This window comes from Lupinus angustifolius, chromosome LG17, assembly GCF_001865875.1.
Source record: "Lupinus angustifolius cultivar Tanjil chromosome LG17, LupAngTanjil_v1.0, whole genome shotgun sequence".
NCBI classification, from domain to species: Eukaryota; Viridiplantae; Streptophyta; class Magnoliopsida; order Fabales; family Fabaceae; genus Lupinus; species Lupinus angustifolius.
In genome coordinates, this window is record NC_032025.1 from 20,030,193 (window position 1) to 20,050,595 (window position 20,403).

Sequence of the window (20,403 nt, forward strand, 5' to 3'; positions counted from 1 at the left end):
CAAGCAGAGATACAATAGATATTTTTATGCACAATTAACAAGGATATGGCACAGTAGTAGTATGCAAAATATCAGCTTAATACACTAATTAAAACAACTTGAATCATAAAAGATATTGAGAGAGAACAACTTGCACAATAGGACTTTTATCCTGGTTCGTTTGCGGGTCCACTTGCAAACTACATCCAGGCCTCCCCTTCCGATCTTGGGAGATTTTCCTTCTTCACTATAGAACACAATGTATCGTTACATACACTAATTCAATTACAAGACTCGAACACTCCTTTCTTGGAACCCAAAGAACTTCGTCACCCTTGGTTTGACCTTTCCCAAAACCGCCTCCCAGGAAAAACTTTCTTACCGCGATTCGGCCCCAGCCAATGTGTCGCTATTTATCTCAAGACCTCCAAGTCTTCATGAAGAACACCTTACCTAATCGTAGCAAGGATTTTCCTAATCCTTGAATTACAACGCTTTGATTGTTGAGTCATCTTCGAGCTTTTACTAACTCCTTGTCTTCATCAAAACATCGGCAAAACATTGCTAGTGCAATCCTTGAAACTTTGCACTTTCAATCTCTCCCTTTTTGAATATGATAAACACCACATCAATTTTGATGAAATAGCTTGACGATGTTGTACATTTGCATAGCGGTTGTGAATTCAAAGTTGAAGCGCTTGCTCTCCCCCTTAGGTAACCAATGATTACTACGGAAGCTATTTTACAACCTGCAAATACATCAAACACAACAAGCAACCTTTCTCCCCCTTTTGACATTATCAAAAAGAACAACTAATTAACATAGTCAAAAGTAAGAAGAGATATAGCAATTTATTTTGAAAAACTGTAAATAGTAGCATAATCAATAACCAGTTTCAGAAGCTTAAACAAATGCACTTATTTCTGACTCTAAAAGTGAATATAGACAGAATTTGCATGACATATCCATTATGTAACAGTTTAGGCATGGAATGATTAAACATATATGTATGCCACTTGTTAGCACGACTTGTTAGCACTTGTTGGGTATTTTCATTTTAAAGTATATTTCAATCATTCAATTATAATGCACAATTAGGACATGTTCAAGATTCATGCAAAAACAAATTCCACTTAACATAATTAGCAAGGTTCAACATAGTTACAAAATACTATGATATCACATGTTATGAATTGAGTATAACAATAACATGTACTTTTTAGTTCAAGTGTACTCAATATCAAGAATTAATTTTGTAACCTTGTTAATAGACTTACCTTATTTACCCTTTGGTGATAGGTCAAGATTACCACTTGTTTGATGAAAAGCTTGATGATATGATCAATGTTGTGTATTTGACATTCAAAGTGCGTTGCTCCCCCTTTCATTGTTCTTCCCTTTATCTTCTCCCCCTTTATTACTTAGATAAGTACTTTTGTTAGGTAGCATAATAAGGAAGCTCATTTAGCAACCTTTCTCAACAACTTTTCTCCTTAATAACTTTGATCTACTCACCAACCTTGTTCCTAGAACATCTTTTTTTGATTTATCCATTGATGCTCAAATGTCCTTTGGCACACCTACAAACACAATTTACTTGTCTCTTTCGGGTACCCAAGTTATTTTGGGTCCCTTCTTGTTAGTAACTAAGGGATCTTGCCCCTTCTTTACCCAAACATATTTGCCACTTGGCACACCAAATTTTCTAATAAAGCATGTAGTGCATGTGTGACCATGTATGCCACAATAGAAACAAGTAGGCATGTTATTATTTGACTTCTTATGCATATGAACTAATAGACTTCTACATGGTCTTTTCTTAGGTTTAGGTTTAAATCCAATTCCATATCGGTTACCAATGTTTTTGTATTAGCAAGCAATGTGTTAAGGTTTTCTTGACTATATGTGAGCTTTGAAAGTTTTTGTTTCAAAACAGAATTTTCAGCATTTAAATTCTCACAAGCATCACATATAGTGGGTTGACATAATTTCGAAGTAGAACAATCACATGAGGCACATGCACAGATAAGAGATCAAGAGTTTCACTTTCAAGTTTAAGCTCATCTAGTTCCTTTTACATTTCACTTATTTTCTTTTCATGCAAGGGAATAACTCTTTTTCTATCTATATTTACTTTAACCATTTTATTTAATTCCTCAGGCATTTCAACACAAGCTGCATATAATTCATCGTATGGAGGAGAGTAATCAGAGCATGATGAAGTATAGGAATGTACCTCAATAGAATCATCTTCATCACTATATCTTCACTTCTCATGCACTTGTGCCACAAGGCATACCTTTGTATTTTTCTCCTCATCGGATGAGCTTGAAGTCGAGTCTTTCTCGGAATCGTCCCAAACAATGTATGCTCTTTTTGACTTGAACATACGAGAGTTGCTCTTGTTGTTATCGACTTTCTTGAGGTAGCTCGGGCACTGATGCTTCATGTGGCCCGATTTTTCACACTCATAGCAAGTGAAGCCTTCTTTGGGAATCTTGCTTTTCTTGGTCGAGTTCTTGGCTTCTTTCTTGAGATTCTTGATCCCTCCTATCTTCTTGAGATACTTCTTGAATTTTTTAAATAGGATAGTCAAGTCTTCATCATAATCATAATCTGAACTGGAATCCTCACTTTATTGATCTTCTTGAAATCTTGTAGCCTTAAATGTGATTCCATTCTTGTTTGACTCTTCATTCAGTGTTAAGCGCCCTAACTCCATTTCATGTTCTTGGAGTTTCCCAAATAGAGTAGCTAATGGCATGTTGTCTAAGTTCTTTGATTCCATTATCGCGGTTATCTTTGGTTGCCATCTCCTGTCAAGACACCTTAAAACTTTGTTAGACAAATCACCATTAGTAAAAATTTTATCAAGGGCAACCAAATGATTTACAACATGAGTAAAACGTTTTTGCATATTACATATAGATTCATTAGGAAGCATGCGAAATAACTCATATTCATGCGTAAGTGCATTTAGTCTAGCACGCTTAACTTCACTCGTGCCTTCGTGGATAACTTGCAAAGTATCCCACATTTCTTTTGTATTAAGACATTACGATACCCGAAAGAATTCGTCATATGATAGGGACGATGTGATTATGTTCTTAGCGCGTAGGTTGTACTGAACCTTTTTGCGCTCCTCATCGGGCCACAAACTTTTAGGTTTTTCTTTCAGTTTGTCATCCACTAAGTGTAGTGGGATGAAGGGTCCGTTGATTATGGATTCCCAAATCTATGAATCAATGGCCTCAATAAAAATCTTCATCCGGACTTTCCAGTAGGCGTATCCCTCGCGACTGAATATGGGAGGACGGTTAATGGATGTGCCATCACCGCCAAAAGGGTTGGTGGAACCCATTTAATTCCCTTAGGATCACGTGTATGCGGTTGAGCTAGCATGATGTACTAGCTCTGATACCACTTGTTAGGTATTAGTGGTCTAGACACACCTAGAAGGGGGGGTTGAATAGGTGTAGCGGTTATCAATTACCACTTCTCGCACCAAAACCTAGTTCTGGAAAACAGCCCAGGTAATCGATTAACTAGTGGGCTAAATTGATTAAAACATATCGGAAATAGAATTGGCAGATTGGCTTCTTGCACAGTTATTTACCAACAAACAAGTATAGATATAACAGATAATTTTATGCACAATTAACAATGATATGGCACAGTAGCAGTATGCAAAATATCAGCTTAATACATGAATTAAAACAACTTGAATCATAAAAGAGATTGAGAGAGAACAGCTTGCACAATAGGACTTTTATCCTGGTTCGTTTGCGGGTCCACTTGCAAACTACATCCAGGCCTCCCTTTCATATCTTGGGAGATTTTCCTTATTCACTATAGAACACAATGTATCGTTACATACACCACTTCAATTACAAGACTCGAACGCTCCTTTCTTGGAACCCAAAGAACTTCGTCACCCTTGGTTTGACCTTTCCCAAAACTGCCTCCCAATAAAACCTTTCTTACCGCAATTCGGCCCCAGCCAAGGTATCACTCTTTATCCCAAGACCTCCAAGTCTTCGTGAAGAACACCTTACCGAACCGCAACCTCCACAAACCGTTATTTTCAATTACGCAGTTAAACTAGAAAACAGTTAAAACAAAAAACAGACACATTAATCGATTAAGACTCCACGTTAATCGATTAACCAACATATATCAATACATGATTAAATGGTAAACTACTTATATGTTATGCTTGACTTCTATACATGTTTTAGCAATTATGTTACGCCTAATATGCCATATAACATGTATGATTAATACATGAATACATAATAAACTAGATGATATGTCTCATGAATATAATATATCAATATTAATGGCTTGTGAGACTTGCGTCTAGGTTTACCTAACCCAGACCCACTAACTAAGGCACACATCCCAGACTACTTAGAAATATAACTCTATTGATATAACCTAGTCTAGATATGACCATTGAGTTCTAGACATATTGATTGTTGAGTCATCTTCAAAGATTTTACTGACTCCTTGTCTTCATTAAAACATCGGCAAAATATTGCTAGTGTAATCCTTGACACTTTGCACTTTCACATTTGGAAGCAAAACTTTAGTTAAGAAAAAGGAAGCATGAGTAAGTGTGAGATTGGTTTAGCCTTGAGTGGGATCCTCAAGTGAGAAAAAATTTCAAATTGATTTAGTGTTAGAGACAATGCACTATCTTGTGTGACGGGTTTGGCTCATGCAATATCGATCATAAAATTGGATTCTCTACATTTTTTGGATTTCTTCATCTTTAATCATGACTGCTTTCATTTGAGTTCAACAAGAAAGTTCTTAAAATCAATCTTCAATTAATAAGTACCCTTAGTAATGAGATCATAAAATACATGTAGAAAAATGATTCTTAGTGGTACATGGTGTGCATGGATTGAACATCTTTCTTTATTATTATTTTTATCATGTTACTTTGATTGTAATTTAAGCTATAACTCAAAATGATGCATGAAATGCAAGGAACATGTATGATAATGCATATGTTGGGATGTATTAATAGTGTGAGGATGCAAATATTTTTATGATGCATGAGATGTAGGAATGCATGTAATTTTTTTTTTTCTTGAATGTATGAGACTTCTAGAAAATGCAATTTTTGATGCGTATGACCTTGAATGCATGAAGGGTATGATATATGAGAAGATGTATAAAATATTTTTTTTGCTTTTTATGACAATGAACGAGGATATCAACAAAAGTTAATGAAATGATATGGTGGATTAGAATGCATGATATAGTAATGAATGAAATGTAATGTTTAAATGACTTATTTTTTATGAACATATGAATAAATAAATGAGTAAGTGTGTGTATAAATGATGTGTTTATTCGTTAAAGTACATCTATACATGATTGAATGAATGCATAAAAAAAAATTTAATGTACGAATGAATGCATAAGTCAATGAATGATTATTTTTCTTTTTTAAATGCATGAATGGATGCATAATTGAATGAATGAATTTTTAATGAATGTATGAAGTCATAAGTCAATGAGTGTTTAAATGATATACTTTTTTTTAAATTTTTCAATGCATGAGTGTATAAATTAGAGAATAAAGGTTTGAGTTATATGTATTTTTTACATGAATGAATGCATGAATTATATTTATTTTTTATGCATGAATGAATATATAAATAATTATAAGAACATATGGATGATATATTTTTTTATTTTAAAATGCATATATGTATATCTAAGTAAGTAAAAGAATGTATTAGTAATGTATTTTTTATATGCATGCATGAATGAATTATTTTGAATGTTAATTTTTTTTAGTTAATGTATGCATAGATGAAATGCCTAATAATGCAAAATGTATGCCCTCTTAGGGTAATGGGCCCTACTTTGAGGTGGTTTAGTCATCATTATAATTAAACATGTATTTCCTTTTTTTATAATTCTTTTATCGTTTAGGTTGACCTAGGCCAAAAATGAATTTACCTATTTATTTAGTGGTAATCCCTATTGGGGAATATGAACTCCCCTAAATAGTGGCTATACAAATGCATATGTTGCAAGATGCGATCTTACACCATATGACTTTAAGTGGCACTTGGTTTTTTTTACTCTAGGAGACAAGAGTCCCAACTTGTGCATGATATGGTATGGTATAGTACAATATGCTTCCCCAATGTTCATAATAAGTACACTTACAAGGTTTTTGAAATATCTAAGGAACAACATCCTAGGGTAGAGTTCTAAGGTATAGTGTATGCCTTAACAAGCTCTAGACTCTCTATAAGGTTCCCATAATGAAACTCTCCAAAAAGAGAAACATAAATATCATGGGGTTAGAAACAAGAGCTCAGCTTGAGGGGCTAACTCACAATACTTGGTAACAATATGAGTGGTCCTCATAACCAACACAAAAAATGACTAAGGTTATGACCAGTGATGTTAATGTCCTCACTATCAAAAAATACATCACTAATACTCGGGTATAGGGTATATGTGTGACAAAACTTGTATACTATACTATTTTTGGGAAACAATCCCTCAAACTAGAACATATCACAAGTTATAAAGAACAATATACAATTACTTAGTAACAAATAAAAATTACTATTGTTTTTTCTATGAGAAATTTAAATAACCAAATAATTAAAAGTATAATTATCCCTAGTAAAAACATCAGTTGTCGCGCTCCGATTTTCAACTGCACGACCTTCTTAGAATCGTCGTCACTACATTTTATAGTAAAAATTTTAGAAATGTCTTTTAACCAAATCACAATGGGCTTTTGATTTTTAATATCTAGGTTCGGGAGTCGGTTACGGAGTATAGAATGTATTAGCATCCTATCCGCCCATTTTAAATGGTACCCATACTAAATTGTATGGTTTATATTATACTTTAGACTTATTTGATTATTTATTTAATTATTAAAAGGGAAAATTTATTTATTTATTTTTGTGCTTGACAAGATGAAACATTGCTCCTACTTATCCCTATTAGGGAATTAAGGCTACGTAGTTCTTTGGTTGAAAAGTGATTGTTGGTTGTGTGTTTTAATTAGGGGAAAAACAACGTAACGCGACAGTCCAAAGGATGACTTCAGGGAAAGAAGCCATTAGTGACGACTGTCCCTCCAACCTTGATGTGGTAGACAATTTTTTATTTTTTATTGTTAGTAAAATTTTGATTTAAATATTTATTTATTAATGAAAACTACTTTATTATTATTGACTATTTTAATTAAAAAAATGTATTTTTGTTGACTTTAGGAATTAATCGAATGAAAAGAAACGTCATAATGCGACTGTTTGAATGATGACTTGAGGAAAAGAAGTCATCAATGACGATTGTCCCTCTATCCTTAATCAATCCCTACAAAATTTATTACTTATAAACATTTTATAACTATATAAAAAAATATTTTTATTTATTAAATGATTTTGACTTTATAATATAGAAATAATAGGTATAGATAAAAAATAGAAAAAATAAAATTAAAACCAATAAAAATATGATTAGACGGCTATGCTCCATGGAAAAGCCAGTGCACACTAGGTTGGCCATGTGTCGGCTATAAGTTGGCTCGCACTACACACGTGTGTTGATGAATAGAGGGAGCATGACTTAAATGTGTGCTTGACCTAGGGGATCACACGGCTCCACAATCTATTTTCTCTCTTTTGGGCATAGATTTTTTTCACAGTTTTTTTCCACAGTTTTTTTCCTTTTACTGTAGCATTGTTTCTAGCTTTTTTATTAGGGTTTTTAGGTATCAGAGATTGTGTTGGAGTTTGTTATCTGATATCTTTTTTTTTTTTGTGATGAGAATTTTTTGGGTCGTGTAGATTTTTGTATTAGGGGATAAAACTATCAAAGTGTTTTGTTACTTTTTGGAGGTTATAACCACAAAATTATTTTTTCTCTCTCTTTTAGAGGTTTTTGAGAGAGGGGAAAGAGATTTTTGGCCAATTTTAAGAATAAATGATGTATCTTTCATATGTTCATATGCCTATTTATAGCAATACAAAATTGCACATGTGCAAATAGGAGAGAATCTTCCAATTAATCATTTGGAGAAAGTTAAGGAAAGAATCAAAATTGTGTTAAAAATGTAACATAATCAAATTGATATCAAATTTGCTTGATCTGCTTTGATTTGATTATTCTCATATTGCAACCTCAATTTACTTGATTCCAAATCTCTAAAGATTTAATTTTCTATGAAATCAAATCTCTATAGATTAAATTTTCTAATCAAAATGATTTGTGCAACACAATTAGATTGATATCAAATTTCTAATTTAATTTAATTTGCATATTTTCATATCGCAATCTTAATTTATTTGCTAATCGAAATTTGATGAGAGTCAATCTCCAAATATTCTATTTTTTATCATAAAATTATCGTTTGTCAAAATTTCATTATTTAGAAGTATATTTCTTTTTAGGTCGGACAAAATTGAGTGTTCACAGTTAATCTTGTGTGAAATAATCGGTTCTTTAAAACAATTATTTTTCCAAGTTTATCACGACTTAATCAATTAACACAACTCAATTATATGTTGAACTTAAGTCATAATTGATTAATACATCACTTAATCAATTATTTGAACATGAAAACATGTCATAATCGAATGGCCTCCTTAATTGGATACTAAATCAATTATCTTGAGAGAAAAACTTCATAATTTTTAAACAAAAACCCATGCATCTTAATCTCAGACATTTAATACCTAAAGAATTTGATTGTGCGTGATACATATATGAGATTCATATACAATTAGTATGATATTCACTATTTAGTTGTATTACTTATATTTAAAATTTAATGATAATTAAATTTGAATGATAGATAATAAAATAAAGTGTATATATTTATATCTTATTTTAAAACTGATGTGAGCAATGAAGCTTGGGATATTTGAATCAAATTAGAATGTATGAGTTTTAAGACTTACATGATTTCAATGTGGGGTTTAGAAGTCTGGACCCTATCTAGCCATAGGATCGACCTGTTCTGGTGCAAGTCTCTAGAAAGATCAAGTAGAACGAATCCTTATCATCATATCCAAGAGGAAAGATGGAGGGTACTGATAGTATGTATATTATGCGGTTTGTTATGAGGTTCATTAGAAAGAGGATGTGATAGAATATTATAGTTGATTATTTAAATTTAATTAAATAGTGATATTATATGAATATTTTTAGAATGTTCTTATTGTAAGAAGATGACACTTGTGCGGTCATTGTCATTTTAGGATTTCTTTATGTTCCTTAAAATAGTGTTTTGTTCATCCATAATGAAGACAATATGCAAAACTTGACATAACTTATGAAAAGGAAGTGAATCAGAGGATTTTGAAGGAAACACAAGACCAATGTATTTAGTTTTAAGTTACTAGTATCAGTTTCAGTGTGCTCAAAAGTCTTCTAAAATAGATATAGGCATTCAAGACACTTGATACAGGATATTCGCCCAAAAAGCAAAAAATAAGAAAGCAAAGAGCCACATTACTTGAGAGTTAAGATGCCAACTTCGAATCTTCATGGGAAATGAGGTTCATGTTCAACTGGGGAATGGTACGGATACTTTAATCTGCAGATGGACACCCTTACATCCTTATATATCACGCGACTCCAACTTCTTAATTGCGTTTTCTATGGCAGGCACATTTTTCTTAAAGGTTGACCATTGCTCCTCTGTCAAACTTATTCCTGAAACACAACCAAAGTTAGAATTGGAAACAGCCTTCAATTTTTTGAATAAGGAACAAAGAACATATGCCCATACAGGCACACAGTTATAACCATACAAGCTACATCACATTTCTTCGTAAAAAGACCTGTTCCTTGATTCTCGAGTTGACAAGCATGACAGCCAGCAAGTACGAAGTTGACAAATATGCATAGAAATTTTCATGTTAAGCTACAGAGGCAGTTCTTAATTTTGAATTTTCTATGAAGTTTGCAACACTGAAGGCTTCTTTCTAATCAAGTTGGCAATGTGCCATGGAGAGGTGTAGTCAATCACAAATTGATACCACTCTTAAATTGAAATCAAGTAGTTTCAATTATGAAACTTAAATGATCTGTGTAAGTAGTACATATAAACCATTTGTAGTTTGAGGTAATGCTGAGAGTCTCAACTCATATTTACTCCTACTGCTTCTTAAATACCAAATGGAGCCATTACAAGAGTTGTTATTATAGTAAAAATGATAAGCTTAATCCCTAACTAAATCTCTAAACCTTTTAAATTCGATGGGACCAACTAGATATCCATGAGAATGTTAAAGTTGAACTGAAGCTAATGGCATTTGAAACATAAGTACAGCCACATACTATAGCCATGGGTAATGCTTTTGATCTTGAAGGCATTGTGTATTGACAGGTTTGCAATGCATCATTACAATAAGAACTCAACATACTTGACATAAACAGTCCAATGAAATGTCTTGAAAAATCATAAAGTAGACTACAGGGTATTGGACTCATACACCTTGATCATTGCAGAATAAGGATTAAAAAACAACTGAACAAAAAATGAATTCTATTCCAGGGCCCTTTCTGTTCACAAACTTAGATTTAATGAAAAAAGTCAGCGTATGAATATGGTTAAAACAAAACTCCAAATTTAATGACAATCTTAGCATATGGATATGGTTAAAACAAAACTATCAGTATGTCCCTATTTTGAGGAGGGAAAGGTAAAAGGATCAAACTTTCCGGTTCCCATTATCGAAACTGATTATCCACTAACAATGGAAACAGATTTGATACTAAATAACAAGCATAAAGGAAAACCTTAGTAGAAGTAGAGTACCTTTGGAAGAAGGGAGATCCTTGCCATCTTTTCTATAATACTCCCGAATAGAGACCAGTGTTTTACCTCTGAAATCCTGAATGGTCACCCTTCTCTTATCCGAAAGCTGAAATACCAAATAAAACAAATAACTCGCAGAAATCATTTTTTAGAACAACCCTATTCCCGGTTTAATCAGTAGGATAACATATCTAAGAGTAATGCAGGGCTGGCAAAACTGGCCATGTGTTGTTAGGTCCTTAAATGATGAAATTACACAGGTCTATGAATATTATTTTGCATTGAAAACAAATAGGAACATCGGTTTTGAGCTTTTGAATAATAACCGATCATAAATCATCTTGGGCCAATTTGTTTATGCTAAAAAAAGGAGAATAGTAAACATTAAAAATCATCTAGAGCCAATTTGCTTATGCTTAAAAAAGTTATTCTACAAAAATAGCTTTAGCAAAAACGATCTTTTGAGAAGCTGCAAAATATAGCCTTTTTGGAAAAGGCAGAATTTGTTTTGCAGCTTATGTAAAAAACCAACTAAGGAGTAATTATTTAATCAAGATAATCACTTCTTAAAAAAAAGAAGCTTAAACATAATCCATACATGCCAAAAATAATCCCCCATTTCAGCAAAAGTGATTTTTTAAGTAGCTGAAAAATATAATTCATAAGGAGAAGCTGAAATCTATTTTCTTTTTAAAAATATCATTCAAAAATGTTTCACAATCCCCTTTTATAAACTAAAAAAATAACCCTAATCCACAAATTCACTTCCTCTACCAGAAACAGTGAAATGAGCAAAAGGGGTTGTAGAGAAAATTGAAAGTCTCAACCTTGCAGATGATAAGATCGCCATCATCATCATACTCCTTATCCTTAGAACCCCTTTCACGTCGTTCTTCTTCCTCTTCTTCTAGCTGTTGTTGTTGCTCATGCTTCTCTTCTAGAAAAGCTTCCACTACTTTCTTCACAAAAGCTTTGAAGTGGGGTTGTGATAAATCAATGGCGAGTTCTTTCGAAGCCTGCTTGCGAATCTTTGACTCGGTAACCTCGTCCATGTTTGATTCTTCCAGAATCTTCCGAACCGTTTCTTCTATTCTTCCTTTGGTTTCATTATCGTTCTCCATTTTTTCGCACTTTATGAGTCTCGCTGATTTCTCTGACACCCAAACACGTTCTATTGAACTAAGCTAAATAGAGCAAAATAGAGTACAGAGAGAGGAAGAGGGGAAGAGAGAGAGAGACAGCAAATTAGGTTGTTATTTTGTGGTTTAGGAAAAAGCGGAAAATTGAGCTACAAGGAATGTAAATCTTCTCAAACATTATTTTATTAAAGAAATATCTTTACATTCAAAAGTCTAAAAGAAATAATACAAAATGATGGATATTGTAGATGTATTTAAATAATAACATATTTTGTTACTATTATGAGCATTCTTTCGCATTTCTTTTAGGTAAGAAATTAATATTTTTTGGAGTGTGTAGTTATCTCTTCCAATAAGTATATCTTATATGAATCAATTTTTTGTCATTTTGGTCATTCTAGCAATCTAGTTGTGTCTTACATTACTACCAACACTATGTCTATGGATAACTATTACTACCAACACTATGTCTATAGATAACTCTCCCATCAAGTATTTTTTCATTCACAAGACTCGAACCTGAGACATTGCTTAAAGGGAATCAAGTATGTACCACTTGAACCAACATCCGTCGATAAATAATAGTAAATAGATTTATAATCATACTTAATATTTTATTTTTATTATATTTATATATTCAACTCATTATATTTTTTTATTAAGCATTTCATGTGTTCATTTCGTGTTGTTATTTCATATGTTGTTTGTATTTAACTGTCATTCTTAAAGTTTAAAAAAAATAACATTTTTATCAATTATTTTCTTACATTTATTATTGTCAAGAGAGAAAATAACGGTAGAGTAAGTTGAAAACAACACTGGAAAGGATAAAATAAGAAGAATAAGAATAATTTTGTTAAAATTTCAATATGGTCATTGTTAGTTTTTTTCCCGATGATTACATAGGGGAGCAAGAACTCAGAAACAGGAAAAGAAGAAACTAAAGGCCCCTACAGTAAACTATTGAGGCATTGTCTAGTAACAGATTAACAAAACAAAAGGAAGAAGCTACATCAAAGATACGAAAATTCTGGTCCAAGCTAAGGCCAAACTTTGTGAACTCATCTGCTATGGAATTTGCTTCCCTAAAAACGTGACCATAAGAAGTTTGTTGGAAGAAAGACAAGAGAGCTCTAATATATTGAACCAAAACAGCACAATGATGGGACTGCTCACAACCTGAGCCAATTAAATGAATATTGGAAGTCGAGTCAGACTCAATACAAATCTTACGAAACCCCCACTGATGAAGAATTTGTAATCCAATTAGAATATCCCACGGTTTGGCTTGAACCACTAAACAGTGACCCAACTGTCTCGAATAAGCGAAAAAGAAGGCCCCAAAATGGTTTCACACCACCCCACCGCACGCTACCATATTTGATGAAGCAGAGAAAGACCAATCAGAGTTTAATTTAATCCAGTCTAGATCAGGAGGAAACCACCGAATTACCGGAACATTTTGGAGGGCTTAACGAACTAAGGATGTATTCGCCTTTTTTAGATCTTTAGCAGTGCACTTGCTCCTTGCAACTATCTCCAAACAAAGTTGTTTAGGGGTAGTAGTGTTGTTGTCATACATAAGTTGGTTGCGGCATATCCATGTAGAGTCTGTTGCATAAACCAGAAAGAAATCAGAATGAAGAAGAAGAATGAGTGAAGAAGAAAGTATATGAATTTAAGTAAAGGCAAGAAGCTATATGAATTGATTGAATTACATTTGCAAACTACATTTCTATTTATAGTTGCTTCACAACTAACTTCATTGCTAAATTTAGAAAGTAAACTAACTAACTAACAAAACTGAATTATGAATTAACACCCCTCCTTAATTCAGTTTTCATTTGCTTCTACTACCCCTATTTTGATTCTCAGCTTCTCAAATATGTCCTTCTTTAGAGGTTTAGTTAAAATGTCAGCTAATTGCACTTCACTTCTACAAAATTCAAGCTTCAATCTTCCTTTGCTAACTTGACTTCTTAAGAAATGAAATCTAGTTTCAATATGTTTACTCCTGCCATGTGAAACTGGATTTTTGGCAAGGTTTATTGCTGATTTGTTATCAACACACAACACCATACTCTTGTCATTCTTTATCTTTAGTTCTTCAAGAAGAGTCTCAAGCCATAACACTTGACAACCAGCCATACAAGCAGCAATATATTCTGCTTCACAAGAGGATAAGGCAACCACATCTTACTTCTTTGAGCACCAAGAGATTGGAGCATTTCCAAGTAAAAACAAGTATCTTGTTGTGCTCTTCCTGTCAGCTTTGTCTCCACACCAATCAGCATCACTAAATCCAAACATTTCATGATTAAGCTTGTTGTTCTTGTTGTTCTTGCAGGGAAACATTAAGCCAAGTTCAACTGTACCATTTAGATATCTGAGCAACCTTTTAACTGCTAGAAAATGAGACTTCTTTGGTGTCTCCATATACCTGCTGACCACTCCTACACCATAAGCCATGTCTGGTCTTGTATTGCATACATATCGCAAGCAACCAATCATCTGCCTATAGAGAGTTTTGTCTGCAAGTTGGTCTTCTGCTTCAGAGACTTGTGATGAGTTCCTGTTTCAATAGGAGTTGAAGCAGAGTTACAACTCTGCATCTGAAATCTTTCTAGAATATTAGTGCCATACTTCTTCTGGTGCATAAAGATCCCCTCCTCAGTTCTTACAAACTCTATTCCTAGGAAGTAGGCAAGGCTTCCTAGATCACTCATCTCAAATTCTGCTTTCATACTTTCTTTAAAAACCTCAATTTCATTTACACTGCTTCCTGTTACCAACAAATTATCAACATACAAACAGACTATGAGCAACTCATTTAAGCTTGATCCTTTTGTGTACACTCCATACTCAGCTGTGCATTTTACAAATCCAAGTTGTAGTAGGTATCCATCTATTCTTTTATTCCAGGCTCTTGGAGCTTGTTTGAGCCCATAGAGTCCTTATGCAATCTGTACACATAGTTTTCCTTGCCTGCAACTTCAAAACCTGGTGGCTGAGAGACAAATACTTCTTCTTCTAGAGGTCCATTAAGGAAGGCTGACTTGACATCCATTTGTTGAATTGTCCAGCCATGATGACTTGCCAAAGCTACTACCAATCTTATAGTTTCCATCCTTGCAACAGGTGCAAAGACCTCATCATAGTCTAGGCCTTGTTTTTGCAGAAATCCCTTTGCAACAAGTCTAGCTTTGAACTTGGTTACTTCACCTTTTGGATTTACTTTTGCCTTGTAGACCCACGTTACTGTGATAGCTTTCTTGTCACTTGGCAATTGAGTGAGCTCCCAAGTATGATTCTTCTGGACTTAAGCTCTTCTTTCATTGCCTCCAACCAGTGGTTGTGTTTTATTGCATCATCAAAGCTTACAGGTTCCATTTCTGTCAGTAAAGCCATGTGCACAAGTTCACCTTCTACTGTGATTTCTGAATCTGGAAAGATCTCATAATCACTCAACCTTGGTGGAGCTTGTCTATGCCTATGAGGTCTTCTTTTATTCTGCTCCTCAATTGTAGGTGGTTCCTCATCCACTACTACTGGTTCTTCTACAACTGCTTCATCAAAGTGTATTAGATGAGTTTTCTCTGAGTTGTTAACAGTATTGTTGTCCCAATTCCAGCCTTGTGATTCATCAAACCTCACATCTCTGCTAAGCATGATCTTCTGAGTCAGAGGATTAAAAGTTCTGTAGGCTCCAGTAGAGTGATAGCCAAGCAAAATCAACTTCTCACCCCTATCATCTAGCTTCTTTCTCTGAATCTCAGGTACATGTTTGTAGCACACAGAACCAAAAATTCTAAGATGACCAACACTTGGTCTTTGGCCTGACCAAGCCTCCTCAGGTGTGACTTCACCAAGTCTCTTTGTAGGACATCTATTCAAGATGTATACTGCTGTTGAGACAGCTTCTCCCCAAAACTTCTTAGGCATTCTTTTGGTTCTTAGCATACTTCTGGCCATGTTGAGAATAGATCTGTTTTTCCTCTCTACAGTGCCATTGTGTTGAGGAGTGTAAGGTGCAATCACCTCATGAATCAAACCTTCTTTAACACAGAAAGCCTTCCACTCAAATGACATGTATTCTCCTCCACCATCAGTTCTCAGAGTCTTCATTTTCTGACTGCATTGTCTCTCAACTTGAGCTTTAAAGCCAAGAAAGGTGTTGAAGACTTCACTCTTCCTCTTGATCAAGTATACCCATGCCTTCCTTGTGAGATCATCTATGAAGGTCACAAAGTACCTACTGCCTCCTATTGAGTTCTCCTCAAAGGGTCCACACACATCTGAGAATACCAGCTCAAGTGGCCTTCCTGATTTGGTTGGCACATAGGTGGAAAATGAGTTTCTTGCTTGCTTGCTTGCTAGGCAGTCATCACACAACTCACCAGGAGTTCTAATTGATGGTAGACCAGTTACAGCTCCAACTTTGCACAAGTAATCTAGACTTTTGAAGTTTAAGTGGCCATACCTTTCGTGCTAGACCCAACTTTCTTGAGTTGCATTGGTCATTAAGCATTTATGATTGCTCACTTGAATCCCAATCTTGAATGTTCTATTGCTGGATAGTGAAACCTTCAAGATTAGGTTCCTTTCACAATCAAATACCTTCAAAGTCTTGTCTGCCATCAACATTGTGTATCCCCTTTCGAGCAATTGTCCAAGACTCAACATATTACTCCTCATTTTTAGTACATACAGAACATTGTGAATATATGCCAGTTTGCCATCCTTCCTTTGAATTGAAATATCACCAATTCCCTCTACTTCAATTGAACTATGATCTACAAACTTCACCCTGCTTCTATCAGTGCCATCAAGCCTTACAAACCAGTCTTTGTGACCTGTCATATGGTTGGAACAACCAGTGTCCAAGTACCAACAATCTGATTTTGCTTGTTCATTCTCTGTAGTGACCATGAGTAGTACTTGCTCTTCATCTGAGTTATCACCTTGTGCCATCCTTGCCTCAACTTCTGAACCACCATTGCCCTGTTTGTATCTGCACTCAGTTGCATAATGGCCATAGTTCTTACAATTGAAACATTGTACCTTTTTCTTATCAAATCTTCTTTTATTTCTTCTAAGAGCTTGATCCTGCAAACTGAATTTTTGTGTTGAACCAGATTCTTGTTTGGCTCCTTCCTGATTCTTTACTTTGTCACATTTCCATCTGCCTTTGAGTTTCCTTTGGAGAGATCCTTGAGCAGAGAATTTCTTGGAGAACTTGGCTTGTAGAGCTTGCTCAGTCTCATTTTCGTGATGTCTCTCCTTGATTCTCTGTTCATGTGCCTCTAATGAACTTTGCAACTCATCAATCTTGAACGCTTCAAGATCTTTTGACTCCTCTATAGCTACTACTATATGGTCAAACCTAGGTGTTAATGTTCTCAACACTTTCTCAACCACCAACTGATCTCTCATCACTTCACCACATCCCTTCATCATATTTGTTAATGATCTGATTTTGGTGAAGTAATCTGAGATTGAGTCACTTTCTTTCATTTGCACAAGTTCATACTCCCTCCTCAAAGTCTGCAATTTCACCTTCTTCACCTTCTCTTCCCCTACATAACTTCTTTCAAGATTTTCCCATGCTTCTTTAGCTGTCTTGGCATTGGAGATTTTTTCAAAATTTGCTTCATCTACACATTGGTGTATTAGAAACAAACCCTTGCAGTCCCTTTTCTTGCATTCTCTGTAGTTGGATATCTGAATTTCAGTGTCATCTTCACCAAGGGATTGATATCCGTTCTGCACTATATCAAGAACTTCTTGATATCCAAAAAGGACATTCATCTGTACACTCCATCATTCATAGTTCTTTCCAACCAGTGTAGGCAGTGTCATCGTGAAGCCATTGTTATTTGCCATGGTGATCTTGTGTTGTCCTTGGATCGATGTAAGCTGGATGCTCTTGATACCAATGTTGCATAAACCAGAAAGAAATCAGAATGAAGAAGAAGAATGAGTGAAGAAGAAAGTATATGAATTCAAGTAAAGGCAAGAAGCTATATGAATTGATTGAATTACATTTGCAAACTACATTTCTATTTATAGTTGCTTCACAACTAACTTCATTGCTAAATTTAGAAAGTAAACTAACTAACTAACAAAACTGAATTATGAATTAACAGAGTCAAGTGCAATACCGAAAAGTGGGTTCCAATCCATTTCATTAATCAAATGTAGAGACTGATTTAGATTGGTGGTGCACCAATCCAAAAGAGCACCAGAAAAAAAGGGATGAGAAAGTAGAACTTTCAGCCGAAAAACCCAAACAGATTGGATCAGAGGGCAGTCCAGAAAGGCATATAATTCCGTGTCCAGAAGAGGACATCTCGAATAGCAAGCAGAATCAATCATTTTGCGCAGGAAACGACACTCATTTGTTCCAAGACACTTGCTAATCAACCTCCACAGCAAAAGGTTAATACAGAGAGGACCATTCCTCTACCACACTGACACTGCACGGGATTATGCAGCAACCTCTGATGTCCAGCAATGCACCTATAGGCTGAAGATATGGAGAATGAGCCATCCTTCGAGCCCAGCCAAACCACATAATCCAAGGGAATTTGATCCAAATAAGGGGGTAAAGCCAAAATTTTATGAGCAGTTCCCATCGCAACAGGGGCATAAATAAGTCGGTTGTTCCACTCGCTATTAGGGCCTAGGAAATACGAAATAGTGAAGTCTTTATTGAAAAACTCAGTCTCGGCCCAGGAATGGTAAACTAAAGCATCTTCGTTAGGAATCCATTTGTCCTTCCGAACTTTTAGAAGCCTCCCATTTCTGAGTCTCCAACCCAGGTTTTTGTCAAAATTAGGCCAATTTCTTCTGATTCATTTCCAAATAGGCAATTCACGGGAGGCCTTAGCAATCCTGGGAATCAAATTACGGCCACAATTGTATTTAGCTTGAACAAGTCTGGCCCAAAGGTCCTCCTTGCTAGTGCTTATCTTCCAAGACAACTACATTAGAAAACTCTAGTTGACTAACTTGGAATGCTTGATGTTAAGCCCGACTGAAGATTTTGAATGACAAAGGGCCTCCCAATTTAACTAGTGAGTCTTTCGGCTAGCAGAACTGTCTCCCCGTATGAAATACCTACACATCCTATCCAAATTATCACAAACCGAGAGAGGTAAAGCGGTAGTTGGCATCACATAAGACGGAAGGGCTTGAAGAACCAATTTAGTCAATGTCAGTCTACCAACAAAAGAGTGATGTCTATCTTTCCAATTGTTGAGCCAATTTTGAGTAGATTCCAAGATATACTTATAGTTGTTCCTTCTAGACCGAGATTGATGGATCGGAACCCCCCAAATACTTCCCCAGGTCACTAGTCCTATTGAAACCAAACGATGTGCATATTTGATGTCTAACATTCTGTTGAAAGGTTTTTTCTTAGAGGTTTTCTCCCTCAACAAATTGTCCCCGGCAACGGTGCCAATTTGTTGAAAGGATTTTTCCCTTCAGTGTGTTTTCTTTATTTGGTTAAGTAAGTGAACTCGGATTTATTCTTTGTTCGTCATCTCGGCTTTGTTGAAATAAATTCCAATGCCGGTATAATGGTTTCAAGAATATTCCAATTACAACTTACTTATAATAATCATGTGAATAAGTTATTCATTCTTTGCCCCATCTCGGCTTTGTTAGAATAAATTCTAACGCCGATACAATGGTATCGAAGCAATCTCCTATTACATAATTATTAAGTACCTTTGAATACCATCTCGGTTTTGTGGAATAAATTCCAACACCGGTTTAATGATATTCTAATGTACAAAAATGATGAATAGTTAGTTGTTAGCAAAAAATAAATAAATAAAGAACAAAAGAATAATAAAGTTAAGTGACATTTATTTATTTACTCTCTTTCGGGCCTTTTATTAACAAACCAAACTTCTTCCTTAAGGAAGGTTGGTATTAAAGAATAAATAAATTGCGGAATGTAAATAACAATAAATAAAAGTTAGTAAGTTAGTTTCATCACTTTTGTATATTAAAAGGTGTTTCAACAAATAAATTTATTAATAACACTTTACTATTTTAGAATTTACACCTCTTTCAACATTCAATTGTAGTATAGTATAGGGTTATGCCGAACCACAATGAATTGCCTAATAGAATGACTCATATGAATATGTCAATGCACAAATAATGAGTGAATATATTTTGGTTGTTTTTTATTTGATTTGATATGCACATAACAAGAAACATAAACTAAGTATTAACAAATTCTTGAGGAGACAAGATCATTTTGAATGATGAAAGTATTTCACAACTTCTTATGTATTTGAACTACTTAGACAAGTTCTTATGTTTTACTTTGATTAACTCCAAACACCAAGGTCCAAAATCCTCGTTTTAGTGTATGTCCTAAAATGGTAGAATGATGATCACTTATATTCACTACTAAACAATACTACATCCACAAAGAGACTAGGTTGTCA

The 20,403-nt window shown here is 34.6% G+C and overlaps 1 protein-coding gene across 1 annotated transcript; it reads right to left on the reverse strand.

The window, feature by feature from the left end:
* Positions 9,300 to 11,999, reverse strand: LOC109332031 (RNA polymerase II transcriptional coactivator KELP). The gene is made up of 3 exons (XM_019566876.1): positions 11,624 to 11,999; positions 10,797 to 10,902; positions 9,300 to 9,688 (listed from the first exon to the last, which is right to left on the reverse strand). The coding sequence occupies exons 1-3, from the start codon at positions 11,915 to 11,917 to the stop codon at positions 9,594 to 9,596; spliced, it is 495 nt and encodes a 164-aa protein (XP_019422421.1). The 5' UTR covers positions 11,918 to 11,999; the 3' UTR covers positions 9,300 to 9,593.